This window comes from Epinephelus fuscoguttatus, linkage group LG14 (genome assembly GCF_011397635.1).
Source record: "Epinephelus fuscoguttatus linkage group LG14, E.fuscoguttatus.final_Chr_v1".
Classification (NCBI taxonomy): domain Eukaryota; kingdom Metazoa; phylum Chordata; class Actinopteri; order Perciformes; family Serranidae; genus Epinephelus; species Epinephelus fuscoguttatus.
This window is the reverse complement of record NC_064765.1, coordinates 10,102,333-10,124,737: the sequence shown is the minus strand read 5'-3', so window position 1 is coordinate 10,124,737 and position 22,405 is coordinate 10,102,333. Positions and strand designations below refer to the sequence as shown.

Here is a 22,405-nt window from a genome sequence, read left to right as displayed (position 1 = left end):
TTCCTAAGATTTTTTAGGGCTTTATATCAAGAAAACTTAAGACATTTTAAAGGACCTGTAGACACCCTGTGTGCGGTCATAACATAAAACAAAAGTAAAATCAAAGTTGATATATTTGTAACTGTCAAGATGAAAGTTGTGACATATTTAAAATGCAGTTATTTTCCGTCTTTATTGTCCTTATTACTGTGCTGATAATAAGTGAGACAGTACCTGCCAGCTGTTGATTCGTGTGGCTGTGTCAGTGTCTTTGATGTTGGGTGAGCCCATAAATCAGAATTCAGATCAATATATGACATAAATTAAAGACTGTCTGAAGCAGTGAAACATACCTGAAGTACTCAACAGTAAGCTGGCTCTCTAACACCACAGAGCTGTAAAGTAGGATCTTATGAGGAGCACTTGAAGGCAGCAATACCCCACACAGCTGTGAACTGCCACTGATCCAGGGCCATTTGAGTTTGGCTAGAGCTGCTGCTGTTAAATGAAGATGAATCACCTTTCCATTATAGACAAAGAGCAACCACATTGAAATAAATAGTATAAGTAACCAGTGAAATAACTTACTTAATGACATCACTGCTCTGCATAGATCTGTTGATGTGAATAACTATAAAAAACAACACACTGTCGCATCATGATTATTCACTTTACAATGTTTAAATGAGCCATGTTAGATGTTGGCTGTTGTTTTTGTTGCATGACAAGGTGTTCATGACGTGCTGAATATTTCAGATGCATCACGCACATGAAAAATATCCAACCTGTGTGTTAAATTATCTCATCTTCCTTTATTTAATAATAAATGGAGATAAATACATGACTTTCAGCACGTAAGTACAGTTAGACAGTCAACATGTAAGTGTTTTAGCTTTTAATAGGCACCTCTAATACTGATTCACACGTCATCTGCTGAGGTTTTTATTTACACTTTAGAGCATCTTGGATCAATCTGACTTCCACTTTAAATTTCTGAGCTATAATTAGAGATATTATAGACTGATAAAAATAAACGTTAAAGGTTATGTCAAGGTCTGATGGCAGCTTTTATTTTTGGGAAGAGTCGGAGAGCGTTCTGTGTCGTCACCTCCATCACCTCCTGCAGCGACACTCCTTTGATTTTACTGATGTACTCTGCAGAGATACAGATGTTCTTGGGCTCATTTCTCACCTGCATTCAGGACACAGAAGAACAAGGATGTGACATGAGCAAGTGAATAAAACTTTAGGGGTTTTAATGGTAAACACATATAAGAAATACACAGGGCTCCCACACCTTTTTACCAATTACTTTCTCAAAAGTTTTCCATGATCAAGTGCCCAAGGAATGAGTCCGAAAACCCAGAAATGAGTCGTCATCTTTGCACTCGCAGTTCCATTGTCTCAAAGTCAGTGGGTTTTTTGAATGGGTTTTTGGTTAGATGCATCAAAGCTTAAAAGACTTTCAGGTTTTGTTCCATGACATAAAATAAGTCAGTAAATACCCAACTCGTGAATTTTGAAGCTTTCATGCGTCTTAAAAAAAGGCAGTAGCTAACAAGTGGCTAAATGAGATGACAGAACGTCATCACGCTGAACACGGCTTTACAGCGTTGTTGTGGTGGTGACATTAAGAAGCTTCTTCAGTTCTGCTGAGGTCACATGTGAGTTGTTGTGTCGTTAGGGTTAGATGGGTCCAGGTGAGAACGGGTGTTAAGTCGCCTGGGAGGGATCCCATGACTGACCAAGTCAATCAGAGAGGTGAAACGTCCTCAAGAAATTCCAGCAAGTCCTAATTTAAAGTGGGTAGGCTTATATTACAATACAGCTATATATATTATATAACACATACTTCATGAAATAAGCTAAGACTGCTATCGCTTGCCAATTTAGCTCATTCGTTGACCTTCCTGCCACCAACTAGCTGCATGTGCCAACAGACCAGACCGGCACAAATGCTCACTTGGCAACCTGTCAAATCGCACCCTTTTTGGGGAATATAAACCAGAAGATCCTGTAGATGTTAGTGCAATGTGATGTGTGTTGGATTAATGTCTAATAATAACTGTTTTGTGACCTTGCCTGACCCTGAACATTCGTGATAAATAAAGGTTGATTGCCGTCATGTTCCTGAAGTCTTCCCCCATCCAAGTGGATCAATGAGCTAACACACACGCCAGATATTTCATGGGTGGATGTCTGGATCACAACAGCTGATGATTCAATCAATGCATGTTTGATTGTATCACCAGGTATTATTGTGCTGAGTGTCTGCAAATAACCTGTTAATCATCAACTGTTTTATCTACAGGTGGAGATTTAGTTGGAGCAGCATTTCCAGCATTTTCCTGTTTCTCTTTTTATGTGACAGCGCGTTTCTTTCCCACAAAAGGGGGGAGTAGCCTTGGCAATGACACAGTGCCAGTCTGGTTTAAGGATAGACCGATACATCGGCTGGCCGATATATCGGGCCGATATTTGAGTTTTTTACTTGTATCGGCATTGGCTGATACGCGCGTGGGTTCGCGGATTTATTTTTCCCTGGCACTTTTTTTCATTTGGAAGTATGTGGTTAAGTTGAACAAAGCTGTTGAATCCTATTGTGTACAGTAGTTGTTGTTTTATTTATGCTTCAGCTTAAATATTTGTTTATTTTATAAAGACATTACTGGAAGATGTAAGAGCACTGAACTCTTTTTTTATTTGAATGTATAATAATAATAATAATAATAATAATAATATTCTACCTGTTCTACCTCAACATTCCATCTTGTTTTAGTATTTTTTACTGTTCAATAAATGTTTCTTATTTTAAACTTGAGACCTGTAATATTTGTTATCATTGTGTCATTTTTTTTATGTAAATTGAGGGAGCAAAAGCAGTATCGGCCCCAAATATCGGCTCAAGAAAATCGGCAGTCCATTATCGGTCATCGGCTAAGGGTGATGGAAAAAAATCGGTATCGGCATCAGCCCTAAAAAATCCATATCGGTCTATCCCTAGAGTCTGGTTTATGCGTAACACATGATACTAGAGATGTTGTAATGGTCATGCATTGCAGCACTAGATTTTAAATAAGTAATACAAAGAACAGATCTTTGTCTTAACCTATATTATACAGAGGCCAAAAACTGTTAATTCCAAACCATCTCCAGGCCTGGAAAACAGTTTCTTTAAAGGCGCTGTATGTAAGAATGTGGCCAAAACGGTTACTGCACCGCGAGTCGTGTCCGCCCCCCCCTCCCCTACAGATTCAAGGTTGCTGGACAGCGGCACGCTGGAGAGACTGATTTGTTTGCCCACAGGCAGCTGCCGTGGCAGGGCCGTGTCGCCGCGTCCTTGATCTTCGGTTTTCCAGCGGACCGTTCGAGCAAGTCCGGCTTCTCTGCTGCTAACGCTGCTGCCGGGATACAGCTGAGGAGCCGGCTGCTGTAGCTCAGTTGTAACTGTAACTGATGCTGAGACTCTACTGACTGCCTGACTGGTAGATGGCGGTGGGTGGCGCAACAGGCCAAAACACAAATTCAAAACATAAACATGATTTACGGACCGTAAAATATTTTTTTAAATGCGAATATTCTGGCTGTACTATTGTTGTCAGTGAGATCAGTATGCTATATGAACATTATTCCTTAATCTCTGTGACATATTAGGAGGATTTTACGACTATTTGCTTTAGATTTCTTACATATAGCTCCTTTAAATACTTAACTTATCCAGGAATTTCATGATCATTGGAACCTTGAATACAACAGATTTTAGTTTAATGTGTCACAAATATATCTGTAAAATAAAAGCCAAGGAGATATTGCAATATTACCCATATAAAAACATGCAAAACAAATGAGGATAAAAACACTTCACCTGCTTTTCTGGGCCGAGAGCAGGTGAATCAGTTTCTAGACAGATGTTCTCTAGCGGCAACTGCTTCACTAGTTTCTGCTTCTTGGTGGAAAATACATGAAGTAACCATCATTAATCATTAACATCAAATGTGATACAGTGAGCCAAGTACACATGTCAGTGCTGTCTAAGGAGAACATGTCAGCAGTTTAGGGGTAAACTTTAACTGTTCACATACAAAGGACAAAGATATTCAAACAACTTGAACTGTGTCTTTAAAATCCATGTTTTCTTGTTTATTTACTCACAAATTACAAATAAGAATATGTGTATGTAAGAGTTGATGTGTTAGTGTTTAAATATTGAACAGGTTGGGTTATGATACAGTGTCAATTCAACATGATCAGGTGCTCTGTTGTACCTGTTCACTGCGTATGATGGATGGTGGAATAGAAAAGAAATATCCAGCCTTCACTCCCTCCATAGCAACAGATGGTTTCCCATCAAAAGCATGAAGCAGGGCTTTTTCGACACCTAGTGGAATGTCAGGGGAATTGCAGCTCACTTCTCAAATACAAGAGTGAACAGAAGAGAATCTAAACTTTGCTGGTTACCTTGCTCCTTCAGGAGGTGGATGGTGGGTCTTCCTGCAGATCGTGAATGAACATTTCTAGAAATAAAACAAGTATAAAAAATATTATGAAAGACTACTGATTAAGGAACAGAATATGAATTTCATGTTACAACACATTCTAAGCCTAATATTTTAAAGAAGCTCTTGAAAGTCTCCTTTTATGCTGCCAAACACATCTCCAAATCCTGGGAACGCCACCAACAGCTGTTTGTTAAATAAGCATTGACTGTTTTCTCTAGGTCAAGGATTGTGAGTGGATTTCTTCAATTCAAATGTCAGAAAAAAATGTGTCCGCATGCTGATTAGATGCTCCCAAAAAAGATTTATAGAGCACATTTACAACAAAATGACATAAATGACCTGATGATGACGTAATGTCAAAATTATGCTTCTACAAACGTTATTGTGGGAGCATCTAATCACTGTGTGGAATACTTTTCCCTTTATATTATTTTATTTATTATTTTATTATTATTTATTTATTTTATATTTTCACTTTATATTACCTTTCACTTATGTAGCTGATATAATATTGGGATGTCCCTACTATAGATGCAAAGATAAACTGATAAACCAAATTACTTAACATATATCAAATTAATCAGCAACTAATTTGATAATTGATGAGTTAATTTGAGTCATTTCTTCAAGAAAAAAAAGTAAAAAGTCTGATTTGAGTGTCTTCAAGTAGTAAACTGAAGTAAACGGTAAACTGAACGTCTTTGAGTTGTGAAAAAAAAAAAAAAAAAACCTTAGGAAAAGCTGATCTTGGGCTTGAAACCCTGCTCGACATTTGTCTATGTTTTCTGACACTTCATTGACCAAACAATCAAGTAATCGAGCAAATAATCAACAGATTAATCGACAATGTAAATAATCCTTTGCTGTAGCTCTAGTACATCCACTACTTTGTAAAGCTTGAATTCAAACTTTACCACCTGAGTTAATATCATCTACAGTAATCATCCATCTACAGTCCTACAGTGTGACTCACAGAGGGAGATCCAGTTCTTTGGCTATCTGTGCCTGACGAATGAGGACCTGTCTCTGGCTCTCTTTGTCAGTCTCACCACTGACATATCTGGGTGTAAAATCCAAACCAACCTAAACGACAGAAAAAAAGTTGATGTTAATACAAAAGAAAGCCACGACAGCACAGTCACATCAGAGATACAGATACTACATAATTATTACCTCCCCGATGGCCACAAGGTGGTCTTTGTATTTCTCTATAATGGGTAGAGCAGCATCTAGATCCTGCATTAAGGACAGAGAAAACACCCTTTATACCTTCACTTTAACATGACAACTGCAGAAATACAAAAAACATTTAATTTTCTCAGTTAGGGCTCATGGAATTGTCCAGGTTTTGAGATATGTGTCAGTGGGTGTGATTGGATTTGTGTGTTCAAAATGTCCCTGTTACCCCTCAACCTCATTGGGAGCAGTTTTCATTGGAGCTACTTTCGTCCCTACAGAAAGTTTTGACAGCATGTTCTGTGGATCATCCAGAGTACTGAGGATACTGTTTCTGGAAGATGTGCTGCTGCTAAGTAAAGACGATTTTATTTATATAGCCCAAAAACACACATTTGTCTCAGAGTGCTTTTCAATCAGTCAAACTGTTAAGATAAAGCACATCCATCTGGGGGTCTGTGTTGGCATGTCATTTTCCACCTATCTTTCCCCTCATTTCCTATCAGCTCTCCACGGTCCTTATTGAATAAAGGTAAGAAATGCCCCCCATAGTATTTATAAAAATATGCAACAGATAGCATATATTCAAAACAGACTGAAATAAGATTAGTAAAATAAAATAACAATGGTAGGGATGCACAATACTAGATTTTTTGCCGATATGCTGATATAAAACAACTAATTTGACTGATATCAATACACCCACTTTTCCCCGTCTAATTTTAGTGATCATCAAGTCTCTTCTGTCGTGAAATTAACATCATATTATGCAGATATACTCTTATCATGATGGCCCAACAGCAGATGGAGACATGAAATACAATACTTTTCAATCTATGTAATATTCATTCATTGTGCAAAAGAAGACAAAGCACGTTGGCTGATTTCGATAGTTCGCTTTAAAGCCGATATTGGCTGATGATATGCCTATATCATCGTGCATCCCTAAAAAATGGAGAAAGAGAATGAAAATTCTAGGTTAATGAGGTGTATACATCAAAGAAGAATATGATCAGAGGAGATGGGTGATGCCAGACACTCTGGTAGACCTGGACCTCCTAATTTGTATGTTGTAGGTTGTGGCAGACATCTTAGAGAAAGTTCTCAAACCAAAACTACCTGTCTGGCTATACAGAGCAACAGGTGATTGAAACAATATGTTTTTGGGTGTGTTTCTGTGTAATTTGGGTGAGCTGACCCTTTAAACTCGAGCCTACCTGGACAGACGCCCCCCTCTGTTGCTCAGGGGAAATGTCTTGAACAGGGTGGACTCCTAAACAGGGAAAAATAAACCCTGGAAACCTGAGAAAGAGTGAAAACGAGAACAAAGAGACAAGTGTTGTCAATTTGTCAGACCTCTCTTAATCAATATTTATTGAAATACAGTGGACCATCTCTACAATCATCATTTACATTATCGTTATTCAAAAAACATCAACTCTAATTTGCAAAGACTCTTAACACCTAACTGATTCATTTGTAATTTTTTTTGTAAATTGTTCTGGAACTCTTATTCAATTATGCAATCTTCGTTTTAATCTTTTCCTTTTTATGTATGATTGTTATTTCATAGGGGAGGTATCTTCATAAGCCATATGTGGCTTCTAACCTGTCCTGCACAGTGTTTCAACTTTTTATGTTTCTTGTATTTTATATACATGTATGTGCAACTAAACTAAACCTAGTAACACGTTAAATCCAAATTATGTCAACGTAATGGTTATAGTTACCTCTGTGACAAGTCGATTATCTTGTCAAATTCCCCAGCATGCTCAGCTACAGCTAATAACGCCAATATTCCAGCCTTAGAAATAATAGAGCAAAGTAATTAGTTAAACACACACAATATTAACAATGTATGGACGATTAGCTGAGGTGGCTCACCTTCTTTGAACTCTCTACCACCTCCTCTATGTCCTGATAATAAAAACAGTAAAAGTTAACGCTTATGAGAAAAACAGCAGATAAAATATCCACAAATATTCTTTAAAGTGTTCAAATACCTTGTCAAAATCCCCGGAAGAGATATGACAGTGACAGTCCACGTATCCATACATGTGGACAGGCATTCAAACCGTCCGCAACCAAAACATCACCTTCTTCCGCAAAGTTAGACGGACGCGCATGCGTAGATCCGAAGGAGCGCGAGATGTACAGCGCAGCGTTGCCCGCGGAGGAGGCGTTCCATTGACTCTGATTGGCTGAGTGTCCCCGTGCACCAACGGTCAGCATATTTAACATTCCGGTCTGTATTCCGGCACCTTTAACTTCTCCTCTTCCTCTTGTTCCTGTCATTTGTCTGCACTTTCGCTTTATTGTTTTACTGTCAGCTGTGTGCTTGATCATGTGAGAGTCGCCGCGTCTCCTGGATAGTTTCGCTTCACTAGACAAACGGAGTTTTGATCTAAAATGGGGGTTTTAACGGTTTCTTTCCTGTTATCGATGCTGCTGATCAGCACCTGCAGAGCTAAATATGAGCCCACCTGGGAATCCATCGACTCCAGGCCGCTGCCGGACTGGTACGATCAGGCCAAGTTTGGCATCTTCATACACTGGGGGGTCTTCTCTGTCCCCAGCTTCGGCAGCGAGTGGTTCTGGTGAGTTTTGGTTCCCTATATCTATCTCAATACCCATTTTAATGACACTGTTTTAACCTGAAGGTCAAGCAGCTCTAGTACATGCACTACCTTGTAAAGTAAGTTAATATCATCTACAGTAATCATCTAATTACAGTCCTGCAGTATGACTCAGGACTCTGAAAAAAGTTAATATAAATGCGAAAGAAAGCCAGGACAGCACAGTCATATCAGAAATACTACATTATCACCTCCCCAATGGCCACATGGTGGTCTTTGTATTTCTCTATAATGGGTAGAGCAGCATCTAGATCTTCGCCATAACGAGACAGCTGCAGACATACACCCAAATTACAGACAAACATCACATTTTCTCAGTTAGGGTCATGGGCTTTGTTCCCCTATTTCTGTTACAGTTCCTATTTTAATGACACGGTTTCAAGTTTAGGTCAAGAAGAGTTTACGATAATGTTTTGATAATGTTGGGGAGTAGTGAACATGTCAGTAAACTAGTAGTTTAACTACATTTTGCAAAAGCCAACTGGTAGTTCAACTACTTTCATGTTTTCATAGTGATTCAAGTAGTTAATTTGCTTTGTATGATAATTTTTTTCTGCAGTTAACCAGTGAAACTATAATAAATGGCTATAAAAGAAGAGTTTTTATACGCCATCGCTTCTCTACTGTAATTAAACCCCTTTGACCAACCCCGTAACTTCTCAAGGCTGTTCCAGGAAGCTGGATTGTCAGCTCATCTGTGACAAAATATTTGGCTACAGTTTTTAATGTTTTGAATCTGAATTTGTGAAACTAACTAAAGCAACATTACAGCAGCAAAGGGATAGCGCAAACAGGAGGCATCGGAGGAAAAAAATACAAAGCAATATATAAGTACATAAAAGAGTAAACTGGACAAAAACAAAGAGCAGCATGATAAGCAAACAGTATAAAAACACAAAACAATATTATGAGAGACAGACTGAATGGCTGATTTCACATTATTGCCTGATGGAAGTATTGATATTGTACAGTTTAACAATACTGACGTTGCACCTGATTGATTGTAAGCAGTAAAATATACAAGCAAGATATAATAATAATAATAAATATACAGGCTTAGTGTGGCAGAATTTACATTACTGCATGTAAGAAGTGTAGATATTTCACAGTTAGTAGATGCTGCACAAGTGATTGATTTTCCGTAGTTGTAGTATTTGTGGTCCACTAACTACTGAGTAATAAGTTGAAGTTGTTGCATGATATTTTAGAAGTTAACAGGCTAAGTGAGTAATCCTGCTTGGTGCAAAACCCCCACCTGTACCCTAGTTTCTGAAGTCAGGTGTCTGACTGACTGATGCACATTGTCTTCAAACCAGAGCTGACACATTCCTCACATTTTACCATGAGTAGTGGGATATGTTGTTGTTTTTATTTATATATGACCTGTAGACAAGTAGGCACTTTCTGCAATAATTCCAGTCTAGTGGCTTTATGTTTTATATTTTGTTAATCTCACAGCAATCAAATTGTCAGTTTGGTAATTTTTTACAAAGTAGTTTGAGCTAGTTTTTCTAAGTAGCTTTAGCTGACCAAACTAGATTTCGCCCTGGGGTAGCGTTGCTCTGGTTTTACTTGTTTCAGTGTGAGGTAACTAGTGGCTTGTAAAGCTATAATTTTAAAGTAGCTTCCTGAATACAATGAAGTCTGCAGCTGACATCCGTGCAATGTAGTTACACACAAACTGAAAAATCTCACCACAAGTTCAGGGTCCATTCACAAGGTGTCTACAGATATGTTAAATTTAAGATTATTTTTTAAACCTTTTAAATACAACCTTATATGAAATTTAAGACCAAGCATGCCTGCAATGAAAATACTTATTATATATATAATGCTGCAAGGTGAGTGTGTTTGCTGATCCTGTGAGTTATCTATCTCCTTTAACTTTAGCTTATATTGGAGTTATGCTATGTAGCGTGTGAAATAGAGTATGGTGAATGTGCTAGGAAAGGTAGTATCAGCACTGTTTCTACCTGGAGCTCGCATGTTTGGAGCCTGGGTTTGGTTGAAGGTGGCAGTGCTGTTTGGGCTGAGAAAGCCATGTGTAAGTAAGGTAAAGGAGGTTATTGGGTTGGTGCGGGGAGCAGTGAGACCTGGCATTAGGGGAGTGTCTCTGGGATGCCAGAGACAGCCTTATCATAGGGCTTAGGAGGTTATTCACTGAGTGCTGATCCTTTCTCTAGAGCACAAACTTCTTGTGATTGTTTAAAAAAATGTGAAGCAGGTAATGTGACAGAAAATATTTAAGACCCATTAAATCCAAATTTAGGACAATTTACGACTTTTTAAGGACCTGTAGACACCCTGATTTAGTAGCACTTCTGGAACTTGAGGTCACATTTCCTCTTTTTTTCTGAGCACCTTCAAGAGAATTTTGTCCATGTTAACCTCACATCTGATCGTCTCCTGAGGATGTTCACGTGATATGACCAAAAGCTCCATAACAGTAACTTAACAGGCCTTGTGGTGAGATACACAACTTTTACCTTAACAGTGCGATAAGTCCTTAAAATGCTCAGAAAAAGTGGAAATACACAAATGCAAGGACACTGGGCCCACAAACTCCATCTGCTGATGAAGATCATGCAATAAAAGCTCCATAAGAGCCACCTTAAATAACTGGGGTCATTGTAGAGTTATTATAACACGTCGTGGTTCAATGTGTTCACCCATATCAAGTGATTTAGTATATTACATGTCATTACTAACTAGGAAGTAAATCAATACCAAGGCTTTAATTGTGTATTATTTTCTCAACAAGCTTCATCCCCCTTATCAACAGTTTTAAAGTTTGTTACATCAACCTTAAATATAAATTGCAATTAATGGTTGACATACAGTAAATATAAATGTATTGTGCCATCATAGAATAAGACTGTTCACCTTCATTAAGTGGCTTGTCTTCCTTCAGGCTGTTTTGTGTTTGTTTTCTGTTGCAGGTATTACTGGCAGAAGCAAAAACTGAAGCCATTTGTTGAGTTCATGCAGAAGAATTATCCTCCAGACTTCAAGTATCAAGACTTTGCACCGCAGTTCACTGCTGAGTTCTTCAATGCCAAAGAGTGGGCGGACATCTTTGCTGCATCAGGGGCAAAATACATTGTCCTGACCACAAAACATCATGAAGGTACAGAACATGATCTACTTAGTATTCTAATTGTTTAAGTTCTTTACTGTAACAAAAGATTATTTCAAGGAGCTAAAACAAGAATACAGTTCCACATATTTGGAGTATGCGTGTCATGCTGCATTCTTTCAGCCGTGCAGAAGACATACTGTTTTACCTGTTTTTCAGGTTTCACACTTTGGGGCTCAAAAAACTCCTGGAACTGGAATGCAGTGGATGTTGGACCAAAGAGAGATCTGGTGGATGAGGTGGCGAGTGCTGTTCGTACTCACAGTGACCTGCGTTTAGGGCTGTATCACTCTCTTTTTGAGTGGTTTAACCCGCTCTTTGAACAGGACGCTGCCAACGTCTTCACTACAAACTACTTCCCCACCACTAAAACTCTACCTGAGCTCTATGAGCTCATTGCCAAGTACAAACCAGAGATCCTGTGGTCTGATGGGGACGGCAACGCACCTGACAAGTACTGGAACAGCACAGGTTTCTTAGCCTGGCTCTATAATGACAGGTAATTAAGTTAAGTCATACAGTTAGTGTGTGTTAGATTTAACATTTACACAGCCAGTGTGAGATTTACCTGCATGTCTTCACAGTCCTGTGCGAGACACGGTGGTGACGAATGATCGCTGGGGCTACGGCTCCATCTGCAAGCATGGTGGATATTACACCTGTGCTGATCGCTACCAGCCGGGACACCTGCTCAAACACAAGTGGGAAAACTGCATGACCATCGACAAAGGGTCCTGGGGTTACAGACGCAACGCTCATCTCAGCGACTACCTCACCATCGAGGAGCTTGTATCGGTGAGACCAAGATCTCCTTTATCTGTAAACTGTTTTATTAGCTTGAAAAAATCAATATGCATGATTTAATGACACACACACACATATATATATATATATATATATATATATATATATATATATATATTGAGGATTATGCATAAAGGAACACTGTGTAAGATTTAGAGGGGTTTTGTGGCATCTAGCTGTGAGGACTGCAGATTGCAACCAGCTGAAACTTCTCCCCAGCAAGAAATCCTTCAGCGTTCTTTGTTCAGGAAGTTTTTACCATGACCCGAATTATCCATCGAGGTCTCCCCCTCTCCCAAACAAACAGGACCAGTGATTAAAACTGCTATAAACACTGAATAAAGCAGTTTTATGTTAAAAATCAGTGTTTCTCAGAGGCTGTTTGACATGTCGCAGACAAGCTGCTGGTCGAGGACCTGCACCTGTGTGCTCACCTTTTTTATCTGATAATTGAAGATCCAGATGTTCAGGAGGTTTTTACCATGAGCCACATTATCTGCAGACTCTCTTCCTCTCCAAAACAAACAGACCTGATCTTGCCATTAAAAACGTAAACTGAAACTGTAAACTCTCTCTGTCTCTCTGATAGTTTTAGTCCTGTACACTCTGGGGGAACAGCGCCCTCCAGCTGTAAAGAAACATTTGTGCAGTAAAGCCACACAGTCTGTTCAACAAAATCCAACCTGGTGTTTCAGACTCTGGTGGAGACTGTGTCCTGTGGGGGAAACCTGCTGATGAACATCGGTCCAACACACGATGGACGGATCATTCCCATCTTTGAGGAGCGCCTGAGGCAGATGGGTCAGTGGCTGAAGGTCAACGGAGAGGCCATCTACAACACAACAGCATGGCGGGTTCAGAAAGATAACGTCACTGCCAGTGTCTGGTGGGTCTCTTGTTTGTTTGTATGTGTGGTTTGCAGTGCGTACGCAAGCTTTTTAAGGAAATTTATAGTACAGATACTTTTTTTTTTCCCTTAGCTTTGTTGTTCTTCATGTTTGGATGAAAAATCCCTACATTCTTAAACAGAATATGAAGGGAGGATTTTTTAATTTTTTTTCCCAGCACTATATTGGGTGTTTCTTTGCAGTTAATTTTGCCAAAAGTCAAGTAAAATTCATGTATTATGTACCTACTGTTTAGTGAGTGAGTGAGTGAGTAGCATGTGATTTTACAAGTGATGATGAAGACATTTTATTTTGGATTGTTGGTATGAGGTTGCCAGGTTGCCTGGTCACCTGGGGTCTCATTTATAAACATTGCGTATGCACAAAACGAGGCCTGAAAGAGGTTTACGCCACTTCCCATGCAAAAGTTGTGATCTATAAAAACAGACTTAATGGGAGAAACTTTGAACCATGCTTAGAGACATTTTAGAGACAGGAAATTGGCGACGCAGATGGTGAGGTAAAAGCCTGATTGTAGAAATTGTCGAATATTTTTGGTGCATACCGTATGTACATTTTTATTATGGAATTTACGCATCACTTTATGACTGAGACCCCAGGACACCTCCATCTTGGCTAACTTTACATGAAAGTTACACTATGCAGGGTTTTCCTATAAAACAATGTATAGACTCATACAGTAGTTATCCCTCTCAATTACCATTTATGACCCACTAGAAGTGTGTGGTGGTGTGATCCTGCCCTCTGCCTGTATTTTCTCATTGTCTTCTGCTATGTTTGGGACATTCCTGGCCATGTAGCCCCCAGACAATTACAGCCACAGGTGAGGTGAGGGCTTAGTAGCTGCATGCATCTAAGAGGAAGCTACAAAACTGGTGGATACAGTGCTGAAAAACACAAATATAGCTTGAGGAAATGCCAAGCGAACAAAGCTCATTCCAAATTGAGAGTGAATCTGTGGACGTTCACTTGAAAGAGAGGATGGGGATGAAGAGCAATGCAGAGTTGGCCTGTTTTCCAGCAGTTAGCTTAGTTAGCTTGCTAAAGTATGGGCTTTTTCCATCACAACAAATATTGACATTCCTACAGTAGTAAAGTGGATTGCAGAGTACGTACAAGGAGTGTAAATGTTGTGTTTACAAACAGTAACTGACATTTCCTGCACAGTACACCTTTAAGGACCACATTACCAACAACTGTTTGACTTACATTGTGTCATTGTTGACATATCTGTAGCTGTGTGTGATTTAATGTCCTCACTCTCAAGTCAAACAAACTATAGTGTAATAAGATCAGATATTGTTAATGGTATTTTTAAGCTCATATAGAAGCCTGTGTCATTGATAATAATTCTATGTATATCTTGACAGGTACACCTTCAGGCCACAGGAAAAGAGCATCTATGCCACTTTACTGAAGTGGCCCACTGATGGATCTGTGATTCTCAGTGAACCTCTGGCAACAGAAGCACAGACTCAGGTAAGATCAAAGCCAGAGGGATAAATCAGTCAAGCTGCCGATATATAATGTACAGACGGGTGACAGATTAAAGGACAAACCTGAATAAATGAGTAGGATGACAGGGTGACAGGATGACAATGTCCCCATTCACAGGGAACAGGGGGTCACTGAATGGTTTGATGAGAATTAAAATGATGTGAATCATACGCTAAGGCCTTCACAGTCACTATATCTCAACCCAGTCAAACACTTTTGGGAGATTTGGGACTGACGTGTTGGACAACTCTCTCCACCACCATCAAAACACCAAATGAGGGAATATATTTTGGAAGGATAGTGTTCATCTCTCCAGCAGTGTTACAGAAGCCTTTTTTACAGACTGTAGTGTAGCTGTGGTCAGAGAAGAACCACCATCATGAGCAGAAAAAGAAAGACCTGCCAGTTTTTAATTAAAGGCTCAAAATATTGGTCTAACTCCACTAGAAGGTCCAATAACTGCACTGCATCCTGGGAAATGAGGTTGACTCACTGTTCACACAGCACCTCTCTCTTTCTCTCCCCCTCCCCTCTCTTTCTGTCAACCTTGTTGCTTTTGTCCTAAAAAAGGTGGTGCTTCTCGGTCACGGGCCTCTGCAGTGGGAGCCTGTGAAGCCCAGCGGGCTGCGGGTGCTCCTGCCCCAGCTGTCCTTCAGCCAGATGCCCTGCCAGTGGGCCTGGACTCTGAGGCTGACAGGTGCCACTTAGAGGGAAACCAGAGGCAGGTGAAGAGGAACTGACAGCGCTGCAGTCCAGGAGGACGACCCAGGGTTTTAATGTTGAAATCACTGAACTATAAAATGTACTGTACTGTCTGCCAGCTGCACTATTACATTAAAAATGGTCTTTTTTTAAAATACTAACACAGGGCAATCAAAAATAAACACTAGTACATGATTATTGTTTTTGATTAGGAAAACTTTGACGATTAAAGTCTTATATTGTAGCTCCGGTGGTGGAAAGTAAACATGTACATTTACCCATGTTCTTTACTGAAGTCCAGTTTTTAGGTATTTAAAGTGAGTATTTCCATTTGATGTACCTTTAACTTCTACTCTGCCACATTTTGGAAGCCAATATTGTACTTTTTACTTCACATTTTACTCCACACATTCATCAGTTACTCTGCAGAGTCAGGTTATTAAACAAAGTATAAATCAAATAATAAATTGTGATGTCTTATGGATTATCAAATAGTTGAAAATGATGCTTAAACATGAATGCATCATTAATACCTATCCAATAATATAATTTACACTATTATACATAGAGTACTTTTACTTTTGGTACTTTGAGTATATTTTGATGCTCATACTTTGCTTTTACCTAAGTAAGAGTTTAAATGCAGGGATTTTATTTGTAATATTTTACAATTTAACTCTGTGGAATTACTTAAATAATCTTAGTATTTTTACACCGCTGTCTGGCTCAGAGTTTCCGAACTTTGAGACATAAAAGTCATTTTTAGGTTGTGTTAAGGTCGACCTACAGCCTGTATGCAATAATCAACATGTGACCTCTCTTTACATCAGAACTGTGAAATATGTTAACTTGTGATTTTTGGCTAGTTTTTTTGCACTGTTGTGGTTTTTGTTAAGCCTACAAGTTTTTATGTGATTTTTTTTTTTTTAAGTAAATCTGCAGCATTTATCAAAGTGGAAGTGAATGTTTTATATATGACGGGATGATTTAATAAAATAAATGAAACCTTCAAGCACCATCTTTTTTTAAAGTCTAATTTTTGCATGAAAATATACAGAATATTCCCCCAAATAAATCACGTTATCTTTATAACTTTTGGTTGTACCAGCTTGACTTCTGCACTCCTGGATTACCTCAGGTATTGTGTTCTATTAGCGCCCCCTGCTGCTCACATCTGTAATGACACCTCGGCCTTGCGTGACATTTTTAAGCACGCTGACGGCGCAAAATTGATCTCTACTCTACACCCCAGCTGTGCAAAGACGACCCAGGAAAACACCGCTCCCTGTCATGCATGAGGAGAATGTCGGGGAAATGAAAGTATCTGCAGGCTGCACGGTGACCGGTAAGCCTCCGTTCCCCGCCGCTTCACACCGCGCACACACCGTGTTAATAAGCCGTGATTATATGCACCTTGTTCTCCGGGTGACAACAGAAATAGGTGTATTTGTCACCCAAGATGGTGAGTCCGATGCAAGGCAGGTCTCACTGTTGTGTCTGCTCTCTGCTGCACGCCTTTAAGGTGGGAGGTCCCTGCTCTGCAAATGTTCCATGACGTGCAGATGGGGGGTTCACAAGGGGTTCTCACGTCCGTGCATTTCCCCCCTTCAGCAGGCTTTCCCCAGCCTGGGTACCCGCACATGACAGCTGATCCCCTAAACAACAACAACAAAGATGTGAGGATGCAAATCATGTGAGGACAAATGCACGGGGGATTGGACACGCAGCAGGGCTGAACACATTTAATAATAGGAGGCGATTTCAGGTCGTTTTCCACATTCAGCTCACAGATTTATTCCGTGTTCATGTTTGTGAAATGAAAGTGAACAGAAAACTAAAGATTGAAGCCAAAATATGATTATTTTGTCACATAAAAATCTTTGACACAAAGGTGGGGCTGAATACAATAATATATGTTGACTTTAAGGGGAATTTTATCATAAGGATTGAATTATGGACAGGTTAACTATCCAAATTGTAGGAAATGTAATTTTGTTATGAAGGTAAAATGTGCCATTAAATATGAGTAATGTGGTGTTACAGAGATGCTTTGGCCTACAAATCATGTTACAGACATAAGAGAAAATGCTTGTGTGATACAGACCACAACAAAAATTACATCATCAGTATTAAAAACAAACATTTACATTTAAATAAAATGCAAAAATTACCATTCCCTCTAAAATTGTGATTCATATTGCAATAAGAAAAATGTAATTAAAAACTAACAAAATTATCTATAGTTTTTTTGTGCTAGTGTAGGGCTGCAGCTAGTGATAATTTTCATTTAAGATTAATCTGTTGAGTCGTTTCTCGATTAACTGATTATGCGTTTGCACCATTAAATTAAATTTTATTAAATGATTAAAAGAGTTTTGTCTGACCGTTGGTATAAAACCCTAAAATAGATATAGATTATTATTATCATATAAGAAAAGCAACCAAAAAAAGCAAAAAGTCACATTTGGAAAGCTGGAACTATGAGATTTTTTTTGGCATTTTTGCTTAATAAAAATGACTTAAAGGAACAGTGTGTGGGATTTAGTGCCATCTAGAGGTGATGATTGCACACTGCAACCATCTGAAACTTCTCCCATGTGCCAAGTGTGACACCTGGTTAGGATTCTTTCAATGTTCTTCGTTTAGGAGGTTTTTACTGGGAGAGACCACAGAGGTCTCTTCCTCCCCAAAACAGATGGGTCTGGTGATTTAATCTGGTAAAAACACTGAATAAAGCAGTTTCACGCTACAAATGCTCGTCGCGGAGAAGCTGCTAACTACAGTGGCCGACACGATAACACAAAATGGGAATGTTTGTCCGTTCTGGGCTACTGTAGAAACATGGCGGTGCAACATGGTGGACTCTAAGGATGAGGACCCTCTCCTTAGGCAGTTATAAACAACTCTAAGGCAACGAAAACACAATTCTTATTTTCAGGTGATTATACACTAAAGAAAATACTGTTATATTCCATTTCTAACAGTATGTCCCCCTAAATCCTACACACTGGACCTTTAAATGATTCTTGATTATCAAAATAGTTGCTGATAGTACAGTTTATAAACATATTGTAGGAGTTAAACAGTGTGTGTTGCATTGAACCTCAGTTTCACATTTAATTAAACACACATCTGTCATACTGTGACCCATACATGACCTAAATGAAAGCAGCATTTTGAATCATAGACCCAGACATGCCTTTTCTTTATATATGATTTAATGTTAATACACACACACACACACACACACACACAGTCACAGTAAGCAGCTCTATTTTAATGCCTAGCAGCATATGAAGTATAACCTGTAACACTGTATGATCACATATTGACGCACTGCGTGGCTGAAGCCTGTTTTTTCTCCACTCACTCCTGCAGTCTTGGTGCTGTAATCTGTGGTAGTAATTATATATGTAGACAGGAACCGGGGGAAAAAAAAAAACTGGCTACAGACGTTGGCATGGTTGCCATGGAAACACACAATCATGTCAAGATTATTTTCAGGTACTGCTGTGATAATGGCATAAAGTACGGCTGGTTTGAGAGAGCTGACAGATAAATGAAACGATGGTGGATTGATCAAAGAGTGAATGAATTAATGATGAGGTGAGAAGTGAAGACTTTGCAGGACAGAGGTTTTTATGGAGTATTTACTGGTGTGTGTATCAGCTGTTTGTTCAACCTGCGGTGTTCAGTGTCCCCTGTAAGTGATATCTCAGTCAGTCATATGACAGCCACTACAGCCAGCAGGGAGGAAAGCCTCATTCCTTCCATTCATAAACCTCCCCCCTTCTCTCCCTCTCTCTGTGTTGTCCCCTCTGTCCCCCGGGCTCCTCCCATCTGTTTTACCACTAATATCATTAGAGGCCTGCTAGTAGTCGAGTGCCTGTGTGGCATTCAATCACATGCAAATTTGTGGCAGATTTGAGCCGGTCAGCAGAGCCGCGGCGTAGCTTTAGATGGTGGAAATGCCAAGCAGTGTGGAACATCCTGGGGGACAGACCATTATATTTATAGAGATGGGCGACTTGACCTTCACTGCACATTGAGTATCAGCCATTTTAGTGCCGCTCCTCTAGATACTGAATACAGCATAATGGATCTCAGCTGCACTGCAGTTAGTTAGCTTCAACTTCATCTTCGGCTTGTTAGGGGCTAATAATAGCTCTCTGCAATTCCATACTGTGGACGGACTCTGTCAATACACAGTCTCTGCATTCACTGCTTTTTTGGCACACAGCGAGATGCAGTTTTCAAAGGGAAATGCACTGTGAAATTACAGTTGTGCCATGCAGGAAATAAAGGCTTTCCCATTTGGGTAGGGTTCTGAACTCAGAGGTGAAGTTCAGCTATAAGTGGTTACATAAGTTTAAAGCCGTTGTTCTGCAGCGTAAGCTTTATGTTAAGAGAAAGACCTCTGTTAAATACGCCTCAGCTGCAGCCCAAAGCCAAGGACTCCTATTCATAGAGGCACCCAGTTGTTCTCACCCAATGGCACCGAGTGAAACCGAGGAGGATGGTCAAAGCGGGTGAGGTATTTATAGTTGTGTAAATTATATTGTGTTGAAAGGCCAAAGTTTCACACAAGTCAATTTTATCTAAACAGCCCAATATCACACGTTAGCCTCAGGGGGGCTTTACAGTCAGTACAGCAGACGACACCCTCTGGCCTTTTCAACCATCACTTCGGATGAAGAAAGATTCAACATTATTGACTAAAGTGACCATAAATCCATTAAAATCAAAGGAAAGGCTCAGCTTGTTGTATTCAGAGCAGCTTCTAAAGAAATTGTGATGGATGGGCAGATTTTAGCAGGTATCTAACCATCACTTAAAACTAAAACTTCAGTTGTCTTGTTTTACCTGTGGCTGGTCCAGGTGGTGCTCAGGCAGGCTATTTATATACTGTAGTTTAATCTAAAATCACATATGTTTCATATTTAAAATCTTTATCTGCAGAGTAACTGCACCAGTCAAATACATGTGATGGAGCAAAAAGCTATTATGTGTCAATCTGAAATTACAAAATGCAAACCGCAATACTCAGTACCTATAAATCACAGTAAGTAAATGTACTTACAGTAGCAGTGGTCGAAGCACTCAAATCCTTTCACTAAGTAAAAGTACCCGCATATCATTGTATAACTGCAGTACTGAGCCAGTTTGCTGACTTTAATTATGCTTTCCTACAACAGTTATGCTACATGTTAGCATTTAGCAGAGGCAAGACCAAGTCATAAATAAGTCTCAAGTCTGTGCACTCAAGTCCTGAGTCCTAAACTTTGAGTTTGGAGTCCTAAACAAGTCATAACACGCTCCACACCAAATGTACTGCCATTTTAACAGTGTAATACCAAGTTAAATGAATCATGAATGTTTTTTTAAAAAGTGAATTTATTTGTTAAAACAAGTTTGTTGGAAGTTGTCGTGTTTGTAATTTTCGACCCACATGTTTGCAAACTGTAATTTGTTTTTGTTGACCATCAAGAAGTTTTTGTATTTGAACAAATTTTTCTTTGGTATCATTTTTTCCAGCCAAAAAGTTGCACTTGAACACACCGCAAAGACTACAACCCAGACATGCATCCTGCACCTGCGTGAGAAGAAATAACTCCCCATACCAATAGGTGGCAGTAGTCTGTATTTGCCATCCAAAGAGAGACACCAGAAGCCTGACAGGACAGATTGAAGATGCTAATTAGCCAGTTAACACATTAACAACACAACCCAATGTTGAAAAAAACGTGCTAGCAAACAATAAGACAAACAATTACGAACCTTTTCTGCTTAAAATGTCAATGGCTAGAAAAATAATATTACCTAATATAACACACTTGTTTGGGTCTCACTCCCTCTTGACTTAATTTGTTTGTTTGCTTTCCTCACTTCCTGTTTGTCTTCTTGTGCACCGAGTTGAACTGCCAATCAGAGTGATTTCATTCACTGACAGACTCCGCAGCTGATTCAACATGCTGAATTGACTGAAAAACAGTCGACAAGGGCCGACTAGTACCAACGGTGCGGGACATACCACAAAAACTAGGCTGAAAGACACTAGCAAATGGTTAACTTGGCATGTCAGGAAGCTAAAATCATCAAATTTGTGACTCGAGAATAACTCGATTTTATGTCATTTAATTGTAGCAAAAGTTACACTCTTGCTTGAATATGTAAGTAGCAATTTGAAGGTGTAGAGAGTCGCAATGGAGCTTATTTCAACTACTTTATACAGTACAATGTTACATAGTGCAATCTTAAACTATTGTGATTCTTAAAAGCTCATTATACAGTTTGTAAAATATCTAAAAAGTAACTGTTATTTTAGCTGTTAAATGAGGTGGTATTAAAAAAAGTACTACAAAATGAAAAGACTCAATATACAAATACCTTGTAAAGTGAACTTAGTCAATGTATTTGAGGCAATGTACTTGTTTCCAAATGTGTTAGTTGCCTCTGCGGGTCATTTCTTCCTGTGAGCGCTGTCCACAGAAATCTGAAATAACTTGTTGATCAGGAAACATCAGAGGTTTTGTGCTGTGTAAACAGAAGAAATCACATAAGATTATATAAGAAGCGACAACCGAAAACAAAATTAACAACTTAATAATGTCACTGAAATGTGATGCTATGTATAATATTCTTAATGATGCAATTAGTCTCAATTATTAATATAATAAAACTATTTACTTGACAGTCTTCCGTTGAAAATAACAATACAGTCTGTGGCTTTGGGCTCATAGAAATAGTGTCAATACGGCATTCACCTTTTTAGTCATGTAACGAGGAAGTATTTACTGAGAAGAAGTTAATGTAGAGGCTGTAATAGCACCATGTCACACTGAACTCATACATCTGATTCACAGGATGAGGTTTGCAGCTGCACATAATCTGCAGTATTGTCCTAGTTTTTTTGCCGTGTTAATGACACCCTCATCACGACTCTCTCCATTCACAAAGCGAATCCTGTCGTGATGGGAGAGAACTGGCTCTGAACAGGCTGTGGGTGTCTCAGGATTCGGAGAACATGTCTAATTTTTGCAGCACCCTCACAGTCAGCCACATGCTGTC

General features: G+C 39.2%; 2 protein-coding genes across 3 annotated transcripts; one reads left to right on the top strand and one right to left on the bottom strand.

Annotated features, from left to right (window-relative positions):
• Positions 1–771: 771 nt before the first annotated feature.
• LOC125900597 (putative deoxyribonuclease TATDN3) lies at positions 772–7,858 on the bottom strand. Of its 2 annotated transcripts, none has more exons than XM_049595692.1 (10): positions 7,658–7,858; positions 7,539–7,571; positions 7,385–7,458; positions 6,872–6,956; positions 5,652–5,714; positions 5,452–5,561; positions 4,438–4,493; positions 4,245–4,357; positions 3,845–3,925; positions 772–1,171 (listed from the first exon to the last, which is right to left on the bottom strand). In XM_049595692.1, exons 1-10 carry the CDS (start codon positions 7,721–7,723, stop codon positions 1,028–1,030), a joined length of 825 nt encoding a protein of 274 aa, XP_049451649.1. In that variant the 5' UTR covers positions 7,724–7,858; the 3' UTR covers positions 772–1,027. The 2 variants fall into 2 exon arrangements, with proteins under 2 accessions (XP_049451649.1, XP_049451650.1); XM_049595693.1 differs by having other exon boundaries at positions 3,845–3,922.
• A 66-nt stretch (positions 7,859–7,924) lies between these two features.
• fuca2 (alpha-L-fucosidase 2) lies at positions 7,925–16,355 on the top strand. Its single transcript, XM_049595687.1, has 7 exons — positions 7,925–8,251; positions 11,230–11,417; positions 11,586–11,925; positions 12,011–12,221; positions 12,926–13,116; positions 14,509–14,617; positions 15,206–16,355. The coding sequence occupies exons 1-7, from the start codon at positions 8,064–8,066 to the stop codon at positions 15,341–15,343; spliced, it is 1,365 nt and encodes a 454-aa protein (XP_049451644.1). The 5' UTR covers positions 7,925–8,063; the 3' UTR covers positions 15,344–16,355.
• Positions 16,356–22,405: the final 6,050 nt, after the last annotated feature.